At 47.9% G+C, this 21550-nt stretch overlaps 2 protein-coding genes across 2 annotated transcripts; one reads left to right on the forward strand and one right to left on the reverse strand.

Moving 5' to 3' along the window:
* Positions 1-2144: 2144 nt before the first annotated feature.
* Positions 2145-8905, reverse strand: LOC135977293 (olfactory receptor 52P1-like). The gene has a single exon (XM_065577326.1). It carries the CDS (start codon positions 5947-5949, stop codon positions 4990-4992), a length of 960 nt encoding a protein of 319 aa, XP_065433398.1. The 5' UTR covers positions 5950-8905; the 3' UTR covers positions 2145-4989.
* An 8148-nt stretch (positions 8906-17053) lies between these two features.
* On the forward strand, positions 17054-21243 carry LOC101950877 (olfactory receptor 52K1-like). Its single transcript, XM_065577331.1, has 2 exons — positions 17054-17129; positions 19545-21243. The coding sequence occupies exon 2, from the start codon at positions 19574-19576 to the stop codon at positions 20534-20536; it is 963 nt and encodes a 320-aa protein (XP_065433403.1). The 5' UTR covers positions 17054-17129; positions 19545-19573; the 3' UTR covers positions 20537-21243.
* The last annotated feature ends 307 nt before the right edge of the window (positions 21244-21550 follow it).

Consider the following 21550-nt stretch of genomic DNA (forward strand, 5'->3'; position numbering starts at 1 on the left):
GGCTCAGTGCCGGGGTGCCAGGGAACCACGAGGGAGAGCCCTGGCATTTCTAGCACTAGCTGGTGGTCGAGGCAGTAAGGAACAACCCATGAATGGAGCCACGAGCTCGGTCTGTGGCCCTGTCTCTCTCTGCGGATGTGCCATGCCAGCCCAATGGGGCCTGGTCAGAACAGGGGGCCTCGGGCGCTCCCACCCACCCTCCCTTCCATGGGGCTGTGTCCGGGCAAGCTCTGCTGAGAGCACAGGACGGCTGCAGGGGGGTTGCGGGGGGGGGGTCCTCCTACCATCCTGCTTCTCCAGGAGAAGCTGTGCTGGGTCGCCATGGCCACCCAGATGACCAGGACCAGAAGGACGCTGGTGTACAACACCCAGGAGCTGTCCCAGCAGGCACAGAACCAGCTCTGCGTGATCCCCATCCCCGTGCCAAACATGCTGGGGAGGACGGTCTGGACGCGCACTGGGGTGGAGATGCTGCACTCCTGGCTGCTGCTGCCACTGGATCTCTCCTGAGGGGCTTTGTTCCAATGACTATCATAAAGGGCCAGGACCAGGTGGGTCCTGACATCACAAAGGGACTGCAGGCATCAGAGGTGGGCAAGATGCTCAGCTCCCTGCAGCCCCTCCCCAGCCCCCCATGTAGATACTTAGAGACTGTGACTGAGTCACCCCGTAACCTTCTCTTCGTTAAGCGAAAGAGATTGAGCTCCGGGAGTCTCTCACTAGTCTGTGTGGTGGGAAGAATATCTCAACAGCCCAACATTGTGGCATTTAATTTCAAAAAGGGGGAACTATGCAAAAATGAGGGGGTTAGTTAAACAGAAATTAAAAGGGACAGTGACTAAAGTGAAATCCCTGCAAGCTGCAGAGCGGTTTTTAAAGACACCATAATAGAGGCCCAACTTCAGTGTATCCCCCAAATTAAGAAACACAGTAAAAGAACTAAAAAAGAGCCACCGTGGCTTAACAACCATGTTAAAGAAGCAGTGAGAGATAAAAGGACTTCCTTTAAAAAGTGGAAGTCAAATCCTAGTGAGGTAAATAGAAAGGAACATAAACACTGCCAAATTAAGTTTGAAAATGTAATAAGAAAAGCCAAAAAGGAGTTTGAAGAACGGCTAGCCAAAAATTCAAAGGGTAATAACAAAATGTTTTTTAAGTACATCAGAAGCAGGAAGCCTGCTAAACAACCAGTGGGGCCCCTGGACGATCGAGATGCAAAAGGAGCGCTTAAAGACGATAAAGTCATTGCGGAGAAACTAAATGGATGCTTTGCTTCAGTCTTCACGGCTGAGGATGTTAGGGAGATTCCCAAACCTGAGCTGGCTTTTGTAGGTGACAAATCTGAGGAACTGTCACAGATTGAAGTGTCACGAGAGGAGGTTTTGGAATTAATTGATAAACGTAACATTAACACGTCACCAGGACCTAATGGCATTCACCCAAGAGTTCTGAAAGAACTCAAATGTGAAGTTGTGGAACTATTAACTAGGGTTTGTAACCTGTCCTTTAGATCGGCTTCTGTACCCAACGACTGGAAGATAGCTAATGTAACGCCAATATTAAAAAAGGGCTCTACAGGTGATCCCGGCAATTACAGACCAGTAAGTTTAACGTAGGTGTGATGAAATGGGGGATTTTCTTGTTTATTTTCTTGTTTTCGGTGGGGCCCAAATAAATCTGTTAGTCTTTAAGGTGCCACCAGACTCCTTGTTGTTTTTCTAGGACTATAACAGCATTTAAAAAAGAACTGGATAAATTCATGGAGGTTAAGTCCATTAATGGCTATTAGCCAGGATGGGTAAGGCATGGTGTCCCTAGCCTCTGTTTGTCAGAGATCACTTGATCATTACCTGTCAGGTTCACTCCCTCTGGGGCACCTGGCATTGGCCACTGTCGGTAGACAGGATACTGGGCTGCTTTGACCTTTGGTCTGACCCAGTATGGCCGTTCTTATGTTCTTATGGTCTAGGCATCAGGGTTTCTAACCTTTGAATCATTCTTGAGGCTTTTTTCTGACTTCTCTTTCATTGATAACATCCTTCTGGAATGGCGTTCACCAGCATAACCCCTTGGAGAATGGCATTAAATTGGAGTAACACCACAGTGAATCAGGCAGGTGCTGTGAGGCTCCGGATGGGACATCCCCTGGCCACGGTCGGAAGATATGATACTGGGCTAGATGGACCTTTGGTCTGACCCAGTATGGCCGTTCTTATGTTCTTATGTGTTACCATCTTCCACCCTGGCACTGTTCAATTCAGAGACAGGGAGAGGAGAATGTTCAGAAGAAAATCTGATTAAGCAGTTCTCTGCTCAGTATGACTAAGGAGACCTCCATTTACTGTACACATTCACACAGCATTGCTCATGCTTGCATTTCATCAGGAGATTCGCTATATTTAATGCAAAGCCTCAACTGCTGGAGTCACGTGATTATATGAGACTCTCAGTTTCCATGACAACAATAAGTAAGTTTCTGGCATTCATGGTTGTTCAGAAAAGAAAAAAATATGACCCAAGTGCATCCTAAAGACTGAAAACCCAGAAGGTGAATAAACAGAATCCAAATTTATTATTATTATTTTTACAAATCATGGTTTTGGAACCAATCTCTCAATTTTTCGGGGTCCTGACTCAAGATTTTTGCATTCTGGAGGTTCATAATACTGAAATTAAAACTGTTCTGTTTGCAACACATTTGTGACCTCTTGATAACCCTCTTATTTTTCATGTAGAGTTTAAATAAAAAAAAGTAAACTGAGTTGTGGAGTTTTATTTTTGATAAATCTGGGAATTAAAGCAGCAGCCATTTCTGTATTATTATTACAGCTGGTCCAAATTTTCAAAAGAAATATTTTTGCTGATTTTCTTTTTTCAAAACAAATACATTTGTACAACAAATTATTGATATTGTCAAAATTCTTCATTTCCCCCCCTAAAAATATGGTCGTATTTGATTTTATTTTCAAAAATTGTATCCAAAAATGTGTTGACATCTTTTCTTTCATGAACAATCATTTTGATTGTGTTTTTATAACAATTTTTTGGGAGAAAACACAAATGGACCAGTTAAAAAATGTTTGTTGGGGTGTGATTTTTTTTCAATCTCCCTCCCAAACAACACTTCCTTATCTACTTTCTTTACACCAGTCATGATTTTATAGACCTCAATCATATCTCCCCTGAGCCGTCTCTTTTCCAAGCTGAAAAGTCCCAGTCTTATTAATCTCTCTTCATATGGAAGCCATTCCATACCCCTAATCATTTTGGTTGCCCTTTTCTGAACCTTTTCCAAGTCCAAGATATCTTTTTTGAGATGGGGCGATCACATCTGCACGCAGTATTCAAGGTGTGGGTGTCCCATGGATTTCTAGAGAGGCAACATGATATTTTCTGTCCTATTATCTATCCCTTTCTTAATGATGCCCAGCGCTCTGTTTGCTTTTTTGACTGCCGCTGCACATTGAGTGGATGTTTTCAGAGAACTATCCACAATGACTCCAGGATCTCTTTACACTCTTTGATCACATGCACTGCAGTAGCCCCTCCCTTCTGAGGACAACGTTGTGGTGGACTCTGCTTCCCTGTAACCCTGTGTGTGCTGTGATGTATATAGATGGTCTGATGGTTAGGGGGCTAGGCTGGGAACTGGGGGATCTAGGTTCTGTCCCCAACTTGGCAGCTTATTTGTGATACAAGCTTGGAAGCTGGGGTGGGGTAGGCTGGGGTGATATCCAACAAAACCACATTTGGGCCTTAGGTTTATTCTCTGGATTGGAGAAGGGAAGATGCCAGGAACCTTGCTGTGTCCTAACAAACTCCCCTCAGTAACATCCAATCCGCTGGGACAGCCCTGCAGAATTCCCTGGATCCCTATGGGGCACGAGGCAGCTGATCCAGGGAGCCACGCCCCACTAGAAGGGGTTTGCTGATTGGATTCTTCTCCAATGAATACTTCCCAGAATCCTCCGACGGATCTGATTGGTTTTCAAGCTGTCGATGATGGGGTTCAGGACGCGGTGGGGAATAGGGACACCAGCAGGTAGGCATCGGCCAGGAGCGTGTGCATGAAGGGGGATGTAGATGGGACAACCAATGAGTGGGATGTAGATGGTGCAGCAGGTGTGAGAGATGCAGGTGCTGAATGCCTTGACGTGCTCTTCCGAGGAGGCAGTGCTCAGGACCGCCTTCAGGATCATGACATACAACGGGTGAATGGACAAGGAATCCAATTCCTTGGTCAGTACCGTGGCAGTCAGACCATACAAGCTGTTGACCTGTTTGTCCCCACGGGCCAACCTCCGCACATCTGAATTCAGGCAGAACGAGTGGGTGAGCACAGTGGCGCCACAGAAGGGAGCATTTCAGTGATGTTTTCTAGCATTCTTCTCACAACACAGCCAAGTTAAGTTTCTGTAACTGCTCGAGTAAAGTCCCAAGCTATGGTGGAAAGATACAATATACATCCAGGGGGAAATTCTGCGCTAGAGGTGCTAGTTGGAGTCAGCAGCAGCCACACTTGGGCAGCCGTTCAAGGCTAACAGATAGGTAGATATGCAGATTGATGCTAGATGGTTGGAAGGAAGGATGGAGGGATAGATTCATGTGTAGAACTTGGCCTCTGAGGTGGGAACAGTCTTGTACCAGGTGCTGTTGGGAAAAGGAACATTGGTGATATTCAGTGTTAAAGATGAGGCAATGGTATGGTTAAAATAAGCAATGATCTAAACTTTCATCCCCCAGCTGAGGTCAGAATTAACTTCTGCTAAAAATAATTACTTGTGTTCATGGCGATTCTGTTCTTCCAGGTCTTGGCCAGGATTGTCAACCTAGCTGGAAGGAAGGAAGCACCAGAACTTTCATGAGAGAACGTCTTCCATGGGATTTCCAGCCCGAGAGTCTCCAAGGTTCCTTTTAGATCAGAATCGAAAGCTCTGGGTGCCTCTCTGAACTTTCTGCATCTCACAAATAGCGGTTCAGCATCCAACACTAGTGGGGGCCAAAGCCCAGCCTGGATCTCTCTGGAGAGAACAGCCTCAGCACCCGGCCCCTGATCGGCTTGGTCTTCATGCCGTATATGATGGGGTTCAGCATGGGCGGCACCAAGAGGTAGAGGTCTGCCAGCAGGATGTGGATGTGCGCAGGGATGTTCTGGCCCCAGCGCTGCGTGTAGAAGGAGAACAGCGCCGGGGTGTAGAAGACCAGGATGACACACACGTGGGAGCCACAGGTGCTGAAGGATTTCAGGTGCACGTCCCTGGAGGACAGGCTCAGGACGGCCCAGAGGATCAGGATGTAGGAGATGGCGATGAAGATGGAGTCTGAGCCCACCACAAAGGTCGCGGCCGTTATCCCGTAGACATAGTTGGGCGTGGTGTCCCCGCAGGCCAGCTTCATCACAGCCATGTGCTCGCAGTAGGAGTGGGAGATGACCCTGGGCCCGCAGTAGGGCAGGCGACTGACCATGCACGTCAGGGGGGTCATCAGCCCGATGCCCCGCACAAAGACGGCCAACCCGATCTTGGTGACGATGGCGTTGGTGAGGATGGCGGTGTAGCGCAATGGCTTGCAGATGGCGACGTAGCGGTCGAAGGCCATGGCCAGCAGCACCCCCGACTCCATGGCAGAGAAGCTGTGGATGAAGAACATCTGGACCACGCAACACTCCAAGCCGATTTCATGGGAATGGAACCAGAAGATGCTCAGGATCTTGGGCCCGGTGGAGGTGGTGAGCACCAGGTCGATGCCTGCCAGCATGCAGAAGAAGTAGTACATGGGCAGGTGCAGGGTCGGCTCCGTCATGATCACAAAGAGGAGGGTGATGTTCCCCAGCAGGGCCACAACGTACATGGCACAGAACGGGAAGGCGATCCAGAAGTGGGTGGCCTCCAGCCCCGGAATGCCCATTAGGAGGAAGGTGGAGGGGTTGGAGTGATTGTAGCGGGACATGGCGCACGGATGGTTTCCAGGACCATTTTGGAGGCTGGAATTGAAACCACACGGCGGCTTAGTGTCAGCAATAAAAATGCTTTGTTGCTGCGGGGTGGTCCCCTCTGGACCCCAGCGTAGGCAGAATGCCCCTGTCTGCCTTCTCCCCTATGGAGAATTGCAGCCCCGTCACCCCCCCCCCTCCACCAGCTCCTGGGCCTCCCCAGCTACATTCACCACAGCATCCAGTTCAAAATGGCCGTCTTTTCTACATCTCTCCCGGGATTTGCTCAAGCTGTGCCCATGGATCTTTTCTCTATGCTCTTCTCACTGCTGCTTCCCCTCAGAGCTGGACCGCAGCTGTACCCCCAGTTCCAGTTTTGGGGACCTGAAACAACAACTAGCCCAATGTCTGAATGGCTTTAGTCGACAGCCCAGAAGGGTTTAAACGCAAGAGAAATGGAAGGTTCAGTAGAACCCTGAGATGGGGTCACAAATGGGGTCACCCCTATGCCTTAGAAGGGTGTAAAAAGCATCTCCTTCTGGGGAGGGGCAGGAGATGGCAGAGCCTTGTGGGAGCACTGAATCAGCACTCTCCCCGGGCTTCATCCCTCACTTTCGGGGCAGCGTTAGTCAGTTGTGGGGCTGCCCCATGGAGGAGGTAGGATTGCACGCACCTTGGGCTGTAGCAGCCATATGGACTTCCTATTTGTAGAGGCCTTTGGTCCTGCATTATGCCATGGAAACCTGCGTCACCTGGGAGTTAACTGAGGTCACTATGTGTAGATGACAACTGTAATAAGAACATAAGAACGGCCTTACTGGGTCAGACCAATGGTCCATCTAGCCCAGTCTCCTGTCTTCCGACAGCGGCCGGTGCCAGGTGCTATAGAGGGAATGAACAAAACAGGGCAATTTCGAGTGACCCATCCCTTGAGTGTTGTCCAGTCCCAGGTTCTGGCAGTCAGAGCTACAGGGAGACCCAGAGCATGGGGTTGCATCCCTGAGCATCTTAGCTAATAGCCACTGACAGACCTATCCTCCATGGACTTATCTAATTCTTTTTTTTGACCCAGTTAGACTTTTAGCCTTCACAACATCCCCTGCCAACATGTTCCACAGTTTGACTGTGCGTTGTGTGAAGAAATACTGCCTTTTGTTTGTTTTAAACCTGCTGCCTATTCATTTCATTGAGTGACCCCTGGTTCTTGTGTTATGTGAAGGAGTAAATAACAATTCCTGATTGACTTTCTCCACACCACTCATGAGTTTATAGACCTCTACCATATCCCCCCCTTTGCCATCTCTTTTCTGAGCTGAACGGTCCCAGTCTTTTTAATCTCTCCTCATATGTTTTTTTTAAAGAATTTATTACTATTTTTAGTTTGAGCCTCTATTATGGTGTTTTTAAATAACTTCCATGCAGCTTGCAGGCATTTCATCTTTGTGACTGTTCCTTTTAATTGAAGTTTAACAGCTTCCTCATTTTTATGTAGCTCCTTTTTTTGACATTAAATGCTACCGTGGTGGGCCTCTTTGGTATTTCCCTCCCACAAGGATGTAAAATGTAATTACATTATGGTCGCTATTACCGAGCAGTTCAGCTGTATTCACATCTTGGACCTGATCCTATGCGCAATTTAGGATTAAATCGAGAATTGCCTCTTCCCTTGTGGGTTCCCAGACTAGCTGCTCCAAGGAACAGTCCTTAATGGTGCCTAGAAATTTTATCCCTGCATTCCATCCTGAAATGACATGTACCCAGTCAATGGGTGGGGGAGTAGTAGAAATCCCCCATTATTATTGAGATTTCTGTATGTGTAACCTCGCTATTCTCCTGGAGCATTTCACAATCCCTTTCACCAACCTGCTCAAGGGGTCGGTAGTATATTCCTACTGCTATATTCTTATTATTCAAACTGTAGATAAATTTCTGATAATTTTCATATGACTTTACATTGTGCCTCTTCATATAACCTTGTGGTAGGTCTACCCACGTGTGACCTCTGTTTTCATGGAACTTTGTATCAAAGCCTCATTTAAAAACTTTGCATTGCCCTTGGTATAATATTATAGCCCCTAAGGATAGAATAAGATAGAAGAAAAATTTCTGTTTGCTAGCAGTAGAACAAGAGCTCTTCCCCCCCCCCCTTAATCAATTGCCCTGTTGAATGAATGAGGTGTGGATGAGCAAGGCATGGAAGGCAGCACCTCCAGACAGCCTCAACTGTTGGAGAGGGGCTGGGAGCCAGACCCAAGAACAATAAAACGTGTCAAGTGGGCTCATTAAAGACAAGCAGACATACTGACGGCCTCGGGGGTTAGAAGCAAGCACCTTCTTTTGGAAACACCCTCTTTGCAGCATTGGAACAATACTCAAAAGAAAGCAGCACAAAGGACCAATGGACACAGACACAGAGTTTGAATCTGGTATAGATTTGCATAAGAGAAAAGCTGCTATAAAAGTAAGGTGTCTTGCACAGGACCCCGGGTCTCGTCTTGTCAACATGGGAGCATCGATCCGGATCGGCAGAAGCCCGGCTCCACCCCCTCCCCCATCTAACTCACCTGGCCAGTGAAGTTAAGGGGAGAAACTAATTGGTAACAACAAGACGGAGTGTGTTTGTGTGTGTGTGTGAGTGTAAGTGTAATATATTATATGCATATAATACAGTGTTAATGAATACATGTATTACTAATAAATGTGGCGTTTTGCCTTATTCCCCCTGAAAAGATCCTGTGCAGTACTTTAAGTACAACAAAACGTGGAATTTCTATCCATAGAGATTCTATGGTACAGTTTGATTCATTTAAAATTTTTACTATATTTGACTCTCTGCTTTCTTTCACACTCCACCAGCACAACCTGCTCTGTCATTCCAATATATTTTGTACCCTAGTATTACCGTGTGCCATTGATTAGTATTATTCCACCAAATTTCTACAATGCCTATTATAGCAATGTCCTCATTTAATACCAGGCACTTAAGTTCACACGTAGTATTTAGACTTCTAGCATTTGTATACCGGCACTTATAAAATCTGTCAATATTTATCTGTCTGCTAATAAAGTTGCAATGATTGTAATACTTTAATAACTGCTCCTGTACAGTCCTTTTTAGGCATAGATCTCAAAATCTTTCACAAAGGAGGGGAAGTATTGTTCTCCTTAACTGTACAGGTGGGGAAACTGAGGCACAGAGCAGGGACTCGGTCAGCTACAGAATGGGAAATAGAACACAGGTCTCCGAATTCCCAGTCTACGGACTTAAAGTCATTAAACAACGAGGGAAGCAAAGTCCTCCAGTGCTTAAGCGTCATATAGACTTTGTGCTCTAGGCCCAAGGATAAATCCTCTATCCCTAAAATGCTCTGAGAATTCCAGTCTCATAGGCCAAAAAACATTTCAAAGCATGGTTACCAGGGTTCACTTTGTGTGGTTTGCAGTTTAAGGCAACCTATTTCAACGTCACTACTGGGGAAATGTTGTCCAGGTATTTTTCTCTCTGAGAGTTGATTGTAGAAAGAATGGAGCCCGCAGGGTAATAAACTAGGTGAGCTTTGAGTTCCTTGAGCCGCATCCGTAGCTGGTGTACGCAAGCACAGCTCCCCCTGACGCCAACGGGACAGTGCGTGTGCAGATGCCAGAGCTAGTTGGCTGCGACGGCCATGAACGTCCTTCATTCTGTATCCCTGTGTCTGCAAAACCACTTCATTTCTCTGCCTCTCTGTTCCTGGCATTACGTTATATAACCCTTGGGCAGCGCTGATACACCCACTGGTTCCTGGCATTGTACCACATCTTGCCGTGTATAATAAAGCACCTTCAGATGCATGTTCCACACAAGATGCTGTGTACCCGGGGTGCTGTCCTAGAGCCAGTTTCTCCTTGTGTCCACTGCTTCACTCTCTCCTTACGAATGCACATCCCCCTCCCCAATGGGACTCCAGTCACAGCCCTTTCCTGCACCCACTGTATTAGACCCTCACAATCAGGAGAAGCAGTTCCTGCCCTTGGACAGCAGGAAGTTCAGAACTAGCCCATCCCTTTGGCCTGTTTGGGCTCACTCACCACACAGACTGTCCCCTTGGCCTGGGCAGAAAATTCCTTCCCTAACTCTGCCTCTCTCCCACCTGCCCCTTGTGCCTCAAAGGCAGGGAGTTTTATCTCTGGTGTCCAGTCAGTCACGTTTGCCCTTGTCATGTGCCCTGCAACTACACCTCCCAGCTATAAAGGGCCAGGGCCTTTCTGGCCTGCCCTGGGGCATGAACGCACGTCTGCCCAAGGCCCAGCGCTTTGCTATAGGTTCCCAAACATTTACACGGCATCTGAGACAGAGCCATTGTTGGATGGGCTCCTCCACTCCCATCCAGGATCGCATGGTCCACGTCCCCGTCCCTGGCAAGCACATAATAGCCCTGTGGCAAGTAGTTGCCTGCCATTGCTTACGTGAAAATGTAATAAGAAAATATTTATGTATCATTAGCTACTGAGAGCCGGAACCAAGGAGAAGAGCCAGTAGCAGCGAGTCACCAGTCAGTGCTGCATGGACACAGCTTGGGAACGAGGCCTGTTGATAAACGTACACAGTTTATGCGGTGTTATCATCGCCGGATTGGTCCCAGGCTATTAGAGAGGCCAGGTGGGGAGGGAATCTCTTTACTGGCCCAACTTCTGTTGGTGAGAGAGAGACACAGAGCTCAGTGTGGCCCAGAACCTGGCCTCTCTCACCCACAGAAGTTGGTCCAATAAAAGAGATTCCTGCCCCCACCTTGTCTCTCTGCGCACAGTTTAGACAGGTTTGACTGTGGGTTCCACTAGCTCCCCACAGACAATTCTTTGGACCCGCACGTAGCTAACTGCACCTCATTCACTTTGTGTGCAAAATAATTGCCATTTTGTTTAAAATGCAAAACCGGTTGGAGATTTTAAAAAGTCCCTGGAAATGGAAACCCACTTGGCAATACATGAATTGGGGTAGAGACCGGTGCAGATGAGGCTGCAGCAATCGATTCCCAGTCATTTGCCTGGGGAAAGCTTCCCTGTATTGGTAAAAAACAGAACAGGAACGGGGGGGGGGGGGCGTTAACTGTGAATTTTTAACCCTTTCCTCTCTACTTCTTGTCTGCACCGTCTGTGCCGCCGATGTTGTCCATTAGTGATGGGCTGGAATGTGTCTCCTCCCTGGATATGCTTAGTACACGCAGAAGCATGAGTTTAGCCATGGCAGATACATTCCGCAGCACAGCAAGTGTGTTCTCTCGGGAGCTCCCTGGTGCCTTTAGTAGCGGCGTTCTGTCTGGCTGTCCCTGCTGCTGTCAGCAGTACTGCACCGGAGGGCCGGAGTTTGAAGAGAGCTTGGACCCAGTTTGTCAGGCGCTCTGCACCCACGATTAGCCTGCGTTTCCCCATGAAGCTCTGGGCATGTGAAGCAGCATGTACCCGGCACATTCAGCGGCACAGCTTGGGCATTCTGCCTGGACGTACATAGTCCCTCTGGCCACATGCGTGAGTACTGCTATTCTGCTTCCAGAGCTGGGGACAGTGAGACAAAGAGGCCGTGGGTCTGATCCTGCTTCCACTGAAGGCAGTGGCAAAACTCCCACTGACTTCCAAGATGCAGTATTGGGCTGTTACTTACTAGCAAGAAACCTCAAAGCTAGCGAGAGTCCTGGTTAAAATTCCTACCTCCCAGTGCTACGCTCCATGCACTGCCCTGGAAGCCAGCTTTGCTGTGAGAAAAGGTGGGATGATTGATGGTATTTCTGGTTTGGGAAAAGCCGGAGTTGGCACAGAACACACCCCATGCCCCTCATGTTATGGGGATCTTCCTACATTTCACCCCAGTGAGAGGCCAATAATTACACCTCTACCCCGATATAACGCTGTCCTCGGGAGCCAAAAAATCTTACCACGGTATAGGTGAAACCATGTTACATCGAACTTGCTTTGCTCCGCCGGAGTACGCAGCCCTGCCCCCCCGGAGCACTGTTTTACCGCGTTATAGCCGAATTCGTGTTCTATCGGGTGGTGTTCTATCGAGGTAGAGGTGTACCTCACTGCTGATCAATATTAGAGCGGGAACGCCGTGCTGCTGGTTGAAAAGAAATCAGAGACCATGGCTGCTGCAGCTGAAATTTATGTAAAACCAGACCTTGCAGAGAAGTGAATTTATACAAAAAAGTCTGAGTCACCAAAGAGCTGCAGCCTGGACGGTTGTGATGCCAAAAGTAGTGCAAGTAAACACGGGAGAACAGAGGATTACACGGTGTTACCACACGGGTGTGTGTCTAAGGTTGTATAAAAGAACGGTTGAGGTTGTGTTAATTGAAGAATAATTTGCAATCACATCATTAAAGACTAAGAAATTCATACAAAGGGGGCAGAATTCAGGTTGCGTTATCGTTGGCATTTCTTGAATTCTGAGTCCTTCCCATTCTCACAATGTCTTTTTTCCATGTTATTAAATAGTTCATTCATAAAGAGCCAAATTCTGCTCAGTTACACTGCTGTAAATCCAGAGTAGCTCTGCGTTAATCAGTGGGACCATTTTATATTTACACCAGCGTGACTGAGAACAGGATTTGGCCCAAAGTTTTCTAGTGCATTTAAAAATGATGCATTAACAGGGCCCCTGATTAAATCCGTACTGCCTCAACTCACCTGGATCCGGCTGTATCTTCTTCACCTTCAGTGAATGCTACAGACACACACAATCTGCATGATTATCCAGTCTGCCGGGAAAACCCACCTGGGGGTATTTATACCTCTTAAAGAATCCTCTTTACTCCCCCAGCTGGGAATTCAGAGCCTTTCTTCATCACAGAGGAAAATCTGCTATCGGGCATAGGGAATAGCCACAACTAGTAACAGTAAATTAACCCATTCCTATTTTACAGGAGCTTAATAGCTACATCTCTATTCAATAGTATGGATTTGATCTTCAAGAGAGGACGTGCTAGGGTGTGTGTAAAAACAACAAGGAGTCGGATGGCACCTTAAAGACTAACAGATTTATTTGGGCATAAGCTTTTGTGGGTAAAAACCTCACTTCTTCAGATGCATAGAGTGAAAGTTACAGATGCAGGCATTATATACTGACACATGGAGAGCAGGGAGTTACTTCGCAAGTGGAGAACCAGTGTTGACAGGGCCAATTCAATCAGGGTGGATGTAGTCCACTCCCAATAATAGATGAGGAGGTGTCAATTCCAGGAGAGGAAAAGCTGCTTCTGTAATAAACCAGCCACTCCCAGTCCCTATTCAAGCCCAGATTAATGGTGTTAAATTTGCAAATGAATTTTAGTTCTGCTTCAGAGGGGTAGCCGTGTTAGTCTGAATCTGTAAAAAGCAACAGAGGGTCCTGTGGCACCTTTGAGACTAACAGAAGTATTGGGAGCATAAGTTTTCATGGGAAAGTACTTGCATCTGAAAAAGTGAGGTTCTTACCCACGAAAGCTTATGCTCCCAATACTTCTGTTAGTCTTAAAGGTGCCACAGGACACTCTGTTGCTTTTTAGTTCTGCTGTTTCTCTTTGAAGTCTGTTTCTGAAAACAGGTGTGTGTGCACGTGCCTAGTTTAATTGTGCAAATACCCCCTAAGGCGTCTGCGATAGGTTTAGAACATCCCATATCCTTACCTAGAATCCGAGATGGCATTGAGTAGTTGACAGTAGGTCAGCGATGGCCGGTGGCTTCGCCACCGGGGAGCATGGTGTCAAGAAAAAAATCTCTCAGGACAGCTTCCGAGAACTGCTCCAAAGTACACGCTATTATCTAGTCTTTTTTAACTTACTTTTACCAAACACACAACTCATCGGGGGTGGGTCATCACCTCTCCTAACTTCAATCAACTATTTATCAACAAAGATTCCTAACAATCTTAGTCATAATAAGCTTCTATATCAAAGGTGCCCAAACTCATGGGCTCTATCCACTTATTTTCTTTCAGTCTCAATTTGTTGATTCTTTTTGCCCCTCTTCCCATTCTGATTAGCAAAAATTGCAAGTCTGCAGCTAGTTTTCACCTTGCGTTCAGAAGCCCTGCTTGTTCAAATAAACACTTAACTATATGGTGTTCTAGTTCATTAATTCCTGATGGCTGAATGCACATAATATGGTTGTAATTACCTTGATCAACATCTGGGGTTACTACATCCATCCAATCCAGGGCAACAAGGGGGCAGAGTTAGGGTGGATGGATAAATAGCACCTTTCCTCTAAGGATCTCAAAGCACTTTATAAACTTCAGTGACAACACGCCTGTAATGTAAGTCAATATAATCACCATTTTACAGGTGGGGAAACGAAGGCCCAGAAAGGGTAAATGACTTTCCTGTGAGGACCTATGGTCTGGTCTCACTAGCTGGGATTAGAATCTGGTCCAGAAAGTCTTTGGGATTGCTGGAAACGGAGTCCACATCTCCTAACTCCCCTTGGTCTGCCTTAGCCACAAGAACGTCCTTCCCAGTTCCCCAAAAGGCATACTGGAGAGGAGTGAGAGGTTGCATTTATTCTGGGAACATGGGCCAAAGAACTGATTTTCCCCTGCTCAATTTGCTTACAAGTCGGCACTGGAGGCAGGACACTGATTAATGCATATACACATCAGCAGAGAACACTGTCCCACACTCAATCCAAAAAGGTCCCACAAATTGCTGGACCCCCCAGTGTCCTACATCAGGAGATCCATTCAGAGACGGGTTCCCAAAAGCTCAGAACTGCTTGTTCTGTGCGATATGAAAAGATCATGGCCAGAGGTGGTTTGGCTGCAGCTGTTGGGTCCTTTCCATATTACGAATCAAACGTGGGTCAGATATTCAGATGAAGTGTCATGCAGGAACGGGGCAGGGACCTGCGTGCAGTGAAGCACTGCCCTTTCCGTCTGCCCCAGCATGCAGGACACAAAGGCCTCACAGGTCCTACAGAAAAACAAAGAGACATGGGAACTTCTGTTGAGTTCTCGCATGTGTGCCACTATCTGAAGGGGAGAATGAGAGACGTCTTCTGTGGGCAAATCATTCCAACACTGTCCTCTGCAAGGTATCGTGAACGTTCCTCTGCAGCATCGGGTACTGGCCAGCGATGAGGGCAACATACTGGACTAGATGGATCTGGTCTGGTTCCTGCCTGGCATGTAAACCACTGTGCTCTAGTGACAGGAAAAGGGCATTTCTACTCGGGCCCACCTCTAGACCAGGGAAAAGCAGACAATTCTGCAACGCTGTTGCTGTCCCCTCTGTGGAATGGTGGATGGTGGATGCAAGGCAGAGCTCTAGGATTCCATTAGCCACCTTCCACTCTACCCTCTGGAACACAGACCCCACTATCTCAGCGGGCACCTTGGTGACATTCCCAGCTGAGGACAAGCACAGTAGCCGTAGAGAGAGAATGGCCCAGTGGTTAGGGCAGTAATTTAGGAGGCCTGCGTTCTAGTCTTCACTCGGCCACTGGTGACCTTGGGCAAATCTCTCAGTCTCTCCATTCCCAAGCTGTAAAATGGGAAGAATAGCCCTGCCCTACTGCATTATCGTAGCTGTGCTAATCAGGCGTGCTGTGTAGCTAGTGCCCAATGACTGTCACAGTCAAACCGAGACGGGGCTGCATTTCAGTGCTGGCTACGTATACACAGTCCAGGAGTGCAGGAATCTCTAGTGGAAATCTACACAGACCAGAAGACATCAAGAGAGAGGAGGAGAAAGACCAGTTCAAGGATTCCTATGAAGTCTACTGGAATTTCCGCTAGGGAGAAGATATCCCCCAAATCTTGGTCCCAAGTTTAAAATCAACCAAGTATTTTTGAAGGTTTTGAAAAGCTGAGGGAACTCCACCCCACTGAATTGTTTTTTGTTTTCACTGCACCTCATCCCTTCTGGGGTCTAGCTAGAAATGGAAATGGAAGAGCTGAAATCTCACAAGAATGGCTGCCTCGCCATATTGGCAGGTGGACTGTGATCAGGAAGTGCCAGCACTGTCATTAAACCGCCTCTTCTTAGGGTATGTCAACACCGCAAACCCCCCGCCCCTGGGGAGCAAGTCTTAGAGTCTGGGTGAACTTACTCGGGCTCACGGTACAGGGCTAGAGATAGCAGTGTAGCCATTTCTGCTTGGGCTGGAACTGAGGCTCTGAAAACCGGTGAAGGGGGAAGGCCCGGAGCCCGGACTTCACCTTGAGTAGAAAAATCTTCACTGCTCTTTTGAGCACCACAGCCTGAACCCCGCGAGCCGGAGTCAATTGACCTGGGCTCTGAGATGCTGCCATGTTTTGGGGGGTTTTTTCAGTGTAGACATATTTATAGTTAAGAGGATCCACTCATTACATCAAATGTCTCCCCATTGGTCTGCGTTGTTCACAGGGTTACTGAATGCCTCAGAGGAGTGTGGGGCTGAAATGAGGTGAGATTTCTTCTCCTTGGGAAGTTTACTGCACTCAGGAACTGAAACACCGACACGGATGTAAAGCTCTGTAGGGCATCTTTTCCTTACACGTGTGTACAGCACCTGGCACAATGGGGCTCAGTTTCCAGGCTGACGCCTCTCAGCACTATCCCAATGCAAACTAAAAATAATAACCTAAGGCGGCCGGCTGTTAAGTAAATATCTGTGAGGCTGTATTGCCTTTTCACACTCCTAAAGCCTCTCCCTGTGAGTGGCGTTCAGTAGCTAGCTGGTATTCGTAGTGACTGCGGACTGTTCAATATTCAGCCAGAAAGCAGGTGAAGTTGACTTGTCTGGCCAAGGTGACCCTCTTGCGTAGCCGGTGAAGGTACTCCGGGCACTAATGGACTCCCCGGGGTGGATACAGCCTCCTAGGGGAAGTAATGGAGGGTTCATTGCTTGGGTTGTTTAAAACGAGGCTGGGCCAAGCAGTGGGGAATGTACCGTAGTGATCAGTTCTGCAGTGGCTGAGGGATCATGGTCTAGGAGGGACCGAAAATGGCTTTTCTATCTTTCATTCCCATGATGCAGGAACAGTTTCTTTTCTCCCAAGTCTGACGAGAAAGATTTAACTCTGTCTGCCAGCAATGGGTGGGGAGGAGAAAGTGGAAACAGAGATTCCCAGCTGAACTGCGAGACACCCCTGAGGGGAGGAGACAAGTTCTCTCACCGTGGCTATAAATCCACCAAAGGGCAGGCAGCTGCGGGTGAGCGTGTGGGAGAGCGAGGCCCGAGGAAAGGAAGGGAGCACTGCAGGATTCTGGTGAGTTCGCCCACGGAATCCGATTCGTGTGGGCAAAGGAATTGTACTGTACTTCAGCCAGAGACGGGTCTGAAGCAGAACCGCAGATCCAAACACACCCACATTCTGGGCAAGTTCAAAACCTGATCCAAATTCTGCTGCTGTATATTTGAATTTCCTGTTTCATCTGCGGATTCATATTGTGCCCCACCTGATCACACTTGGGTGCCTAGCGCTAGGCAGCTATGGTCTATATTTAGAATGAATGATCTGGTTTTCACCTAAACGAGTGATCTGGTTTTCAATGGGAGCTGATGGGTGTTCAGCACCTCCAAAGAATCAAGCTCTGTGCCCAAGCGTGGATGAAGGCCAATACTTTCAACACCCAAGAATGAGGATGTGGTGCTGAGTGGCTCTTTAGACGTTTCACAGGCAGATGACCTCTCTTGACTTCAATGTTGGTCTTAGTTCCTTTCTGTTAAGGTGCCTGGATTCTGAAAGGGGTAGTGGAATGCAGTTTATGTGAAAGAGACTATGTGGATTACATTTGAGGTTTGCTTTTTTAAAAATCCTGGCCTTCCTTTCTGAAGGCATAATTTGCACCTGGAAATAGCTGCCCCCACAAATCAGGTGTGTAGCGGCTTCCATGCCCACATTCCTGTTGGCAGATCCTTGTGGGTGCAAACAAAGGCGGAAAGCCCTAAAAGCTAATGATGGGATGGAGCCAGAAGCCACTTGTTGAAATTCCTCCACAAAATGATTGGGAAGTATAGGGGGATTTTGTACATTCTCTAGATATTGAGAATTATTGACCTTCAGATAGCACTCACAATGTGCAAGGCACTGTAACCACACAGACACACACTCTCTCTCTCACACACACACACACATGCACACATACACACACACACACAGATACTTTTCTTCATCAACAATAAGCCCTTTGTAACATACGGAGGGGGAGATTAAGGAATACAAACCAAAATATGCACCATTTTTTCCTACCATTATATGCATCTGTTATGTTAAATAGATGCACATCAGCTCTACCCAATGCTCCATTGTTCCTTGGCCAAGTGGGTGTTGAGGATGGGTACAAAGCAGGAATGGGGAGTGGGCCGGTTCAGGGGGGCTGTTCTATACTAGAGAGGCAGCGTGGGAGACGCAGACAGATGGGTGCTCCATCCCTGGCAGAGTGGAGTGGAGAGGGGACAACACAAGAAGAGAACTGAGTGGATCAGTAAGGAGACAGAGCTGTGAAGGGCCCTGAGGATGAGGACAAGGAGCCTGTGGAGCGATTTCATGCTTTGGAGGTGTGAGAAGGGGCATGTGGACAAGAGTGGAGGAGGTTGCCGGAACCAAAGCTGGAGATGACGAGGGGCTGGAGATGCAGGAGAGTGTAGGTAGTAGGGTCGGATCTTAGGAACATGATGGAGAGTGACATGACAGGACTTGGACATGGCCTGCACACACAGGTCAGAGGGGTCAAAGACGTCTACCAGGTTGTAGCCCTGAGTGACTGCGAGGCTGGAGGTGTTGTCAGCAGTGATAGAGATCGGGCAGAGGAGAGGGCTTGGTAACAAAGTCAATGAGTTCACCCCCCTCCCCTCCCTACTCCCCAGCGTAAGAGAGGGTAGGCTCGGGTCAGGGGGCTTCCCTTGGAATTCAGTCCCTACTCAACCTTGGTCAGAAATACCCTAACCATGCTGCAAAGCCCATATCTACTGTCCTATCTTCTCACCTGGGCAAGTGTAGGAGTCATGGGGCGGTCGCTGTCTGAGGGAGGGAAGGGCTTTGCTAATTTCTAGACTATCTGGTTTTGGCTGATTTGCTTGATATGTTTTGTGGGCTGGGGCCAATCCAGGTTGATCTTGCACAAGTGCCTAACGCTCCAAAATAGCAAAATAAATCATTTGAAATCTGAAAGCTGCAGATGAAAATGGAGTATGAAGTTCATCGTGTCTCCCCCAAGCACTCAGGTACCATGGTGATGGCACTGAAAGAAACGCTCATGATAACACAAAAGGTAATGCAAAGGTATGCAGGGAAAATCGGAAAGTCTTCTGAAGAAAAGGGTTGGCGTCACAGATCTGATGTGTAGAGCCAACTCCAGACGTGAGAGAACTGGATGCAGTTGCATCTTATTCACAGTTTGCACTCTGAAGGCTTCAACTTCCAGCCACTAGAACTTGTTCTGCCTTTGCCTGCCAGATTAAAGAGCCCTCCGGTAGCTAATATCTTATCATTTGTACTTACACCCCTGGATCCATGCTTTCCTTAATTTGAGCTCCTCGATATTTACCACCCAACCAATGTTTCTATCAGCTCCAGACCTTGTCATCCATTCCCAAAGGGGTTGCACCCCGTGAGCCAGAGTGGAGTGCGGCATCTCACGTGTGTCGTGTCTGTTCACCATCTCATATGTTTTATTGACAGGACAGACGTTGATGTGAAACTTTTGGAGGATGCTCCTGCAGGGCAACCTGTCAGCTCCCAATGGCACAGGCTCTGATCCGTCCATGTTCTTCCTGACGGGCATCCCAGGGCTGGAAGCTCTGCACCCCTGGATCTCCATCCCCTTCTGCTCGATGTTCACCGTGGCCCTTCTAGGAAACTGCACCCTCTTGTACGTTATCAAGACAGAGCCCTCCTTACACAAGCCCATGTTCTATTTCCTCGCCATGCTGGCCGTCATCGACCTGGTTTTATCCACCACCACCGTGCCGAAAATACTGACCATCTTCTGGTTTAATTCCAGGGAGATCAGCTTTAACGGCTGCCTGGTGCAGATGTTTTTCATTCTCTCGTTCTGCACCCTGGAGTCTGCTCTGCTGCTGGCCATGGCCTTTGACAGGTACGTGGCCATCTGCAACCCCCTGCGGTACGTCACCATCCTGACCAACTCAGTGATAGCAAAGATCGGGCTGGCAGCTTTGGCTCGGGCTGTTCTGCCAGCAGTCCCTTTGCCTTTCCTCATGAGGAGGCTGCCCTTCTGCCAGTCCCACGTCATCTCCCATTGCTACTGTGAGCACATGGCCGTGGTGAAGCTGGCCTGTGCTGACACCAGGTTCAATAACATCTATGGGATCATCGTAACTGTCTTCATCGTGGGGCTGGATCTGATGTTCATCGTCCTGTCATACATCAAGGTTCTAAGGGCTGTCTTAAGCCTGGCATCCAAGGAAGAGCAGCTCAAGGCTTTCAGCACCTGTGGCTCCCATCTTTGCGCCATCTTAGTATTCTACATCCCTGTGGTCATCTCCTCAACAGTACACAGGTTCGGGTGCCATGTCGCCCCACACGTACACATCCTGCTGGCCAATTTCTACCTCCTCTTTCCTCCCATGATGAACCCCATTGTGTACGGTGTGAAAACCAAACAGATTCGCATCCGAGTGCTTCTTGTGTTCCGAGGGAAGAGCATCTAGGCTGAGCAGGAGGGGGCTGTGGAGACATCAGGAAGCAGAGGATGCAGGAGAGGTTTTTTGAGTTAATTAGACAGCATGCTTGTGGGGGCTTTGTGTATACTGGGATGGGAACTCCACCTCCGACTCACAGGGAGCAATACACCGACCCCTACACGAGCGTAGCGCTGCTGGCCGGAAGGTGATCTTGGCCATGACCTTGTCCTCCCTTGGCCCCGTGTGTGGAGTGTGAAAGAGTGTGAAGAGGAGTGTGAAGGCTCCTTGCAACTTCTCTTTCTTTGCTGGAACATCTGGCCTTTGTTACTGACGCACCCAGCCACAGCCATGGAGGTGCATACTGCAGGAACAAATGCTGTATCTGCCCCTCAAATTCAGTCACCTCTGAAATGTAGCAACACACCTGGGGCCATTTAAGCACCAGAATAAGCTGAGTGCTGGGCTCTTCTGTGCCAAACGTGCCACAATGGAAGCTGCGGGGTGACAACCTTTTTGTTGTTGTTGTTGTTGTTGTTAATCTGGCCTTAGTTGTGGTTTCTGAACATTTGAGAGTCTGTCCCCAGTGGTTTAACCCTACCACACAGCAGCACAATGCACCGGGTCAAGAGAGGGGGGCGAGGAAAGGTGTGTCTGCCTCAAAGAGCACTTTAAAACTCCTCAAATCCTTACCAGAGTGATCTCAGGCACAAAGTGTTCAAAGTTCACGTTCTGATACTGACCATAAATAAATGAAACAGAGTATTGTCTCCGTGTGTGTGTGTGTTAATAAAATACTCGGGAGAAAGTCTTGCTCTGCTCTTCTATCACCTTTGTTCCCGTTGCCTAATATAAGCTGGACAGCATATATATATATCACATTGATAATATGTACTTTCTGCACCATATCTATATACTAGCTGTATGCATTAAGTACCAATAACATTAGCCACAAATATTGTAATAAAAGAACTAGAGAAGTTAAAAAAAGAACTAGATACGTTCATGGAGGATAGGTCCATCAATGGCTATTAGCCAGGCTGG

This window comes from Chrysemys picta, chromosome 1, assembly GCF_011386835.1.
Source record: "Chrysemys picta bellii isolate R12L10 chromosome 1, ASM1138683v2, whole genome shotgun sequence".
Lineage (NCBI taxonomy): Eukaryota > Metazoa > Chordata > Testudines > Emydidae > Chrysemys > Chrysemys picta.

Bases quoted from the DNA above. Each gene is read 5' to 3' on its own strand.
- LOC101950877 (XM_065577331.1), top strand. From the start codon at position 19,574: ATGCTCCTGCAGGGCAACCTGTCAGCTCCCAATGGCACAGGCTCTGAT.
- LOC135977293 (XM_065577326.1), bottom strand. From the start codon at position 5,949: ATGTCCCGCTACAATCACTCCAACCCCTCCACCTTCCTCCTAATGGGC.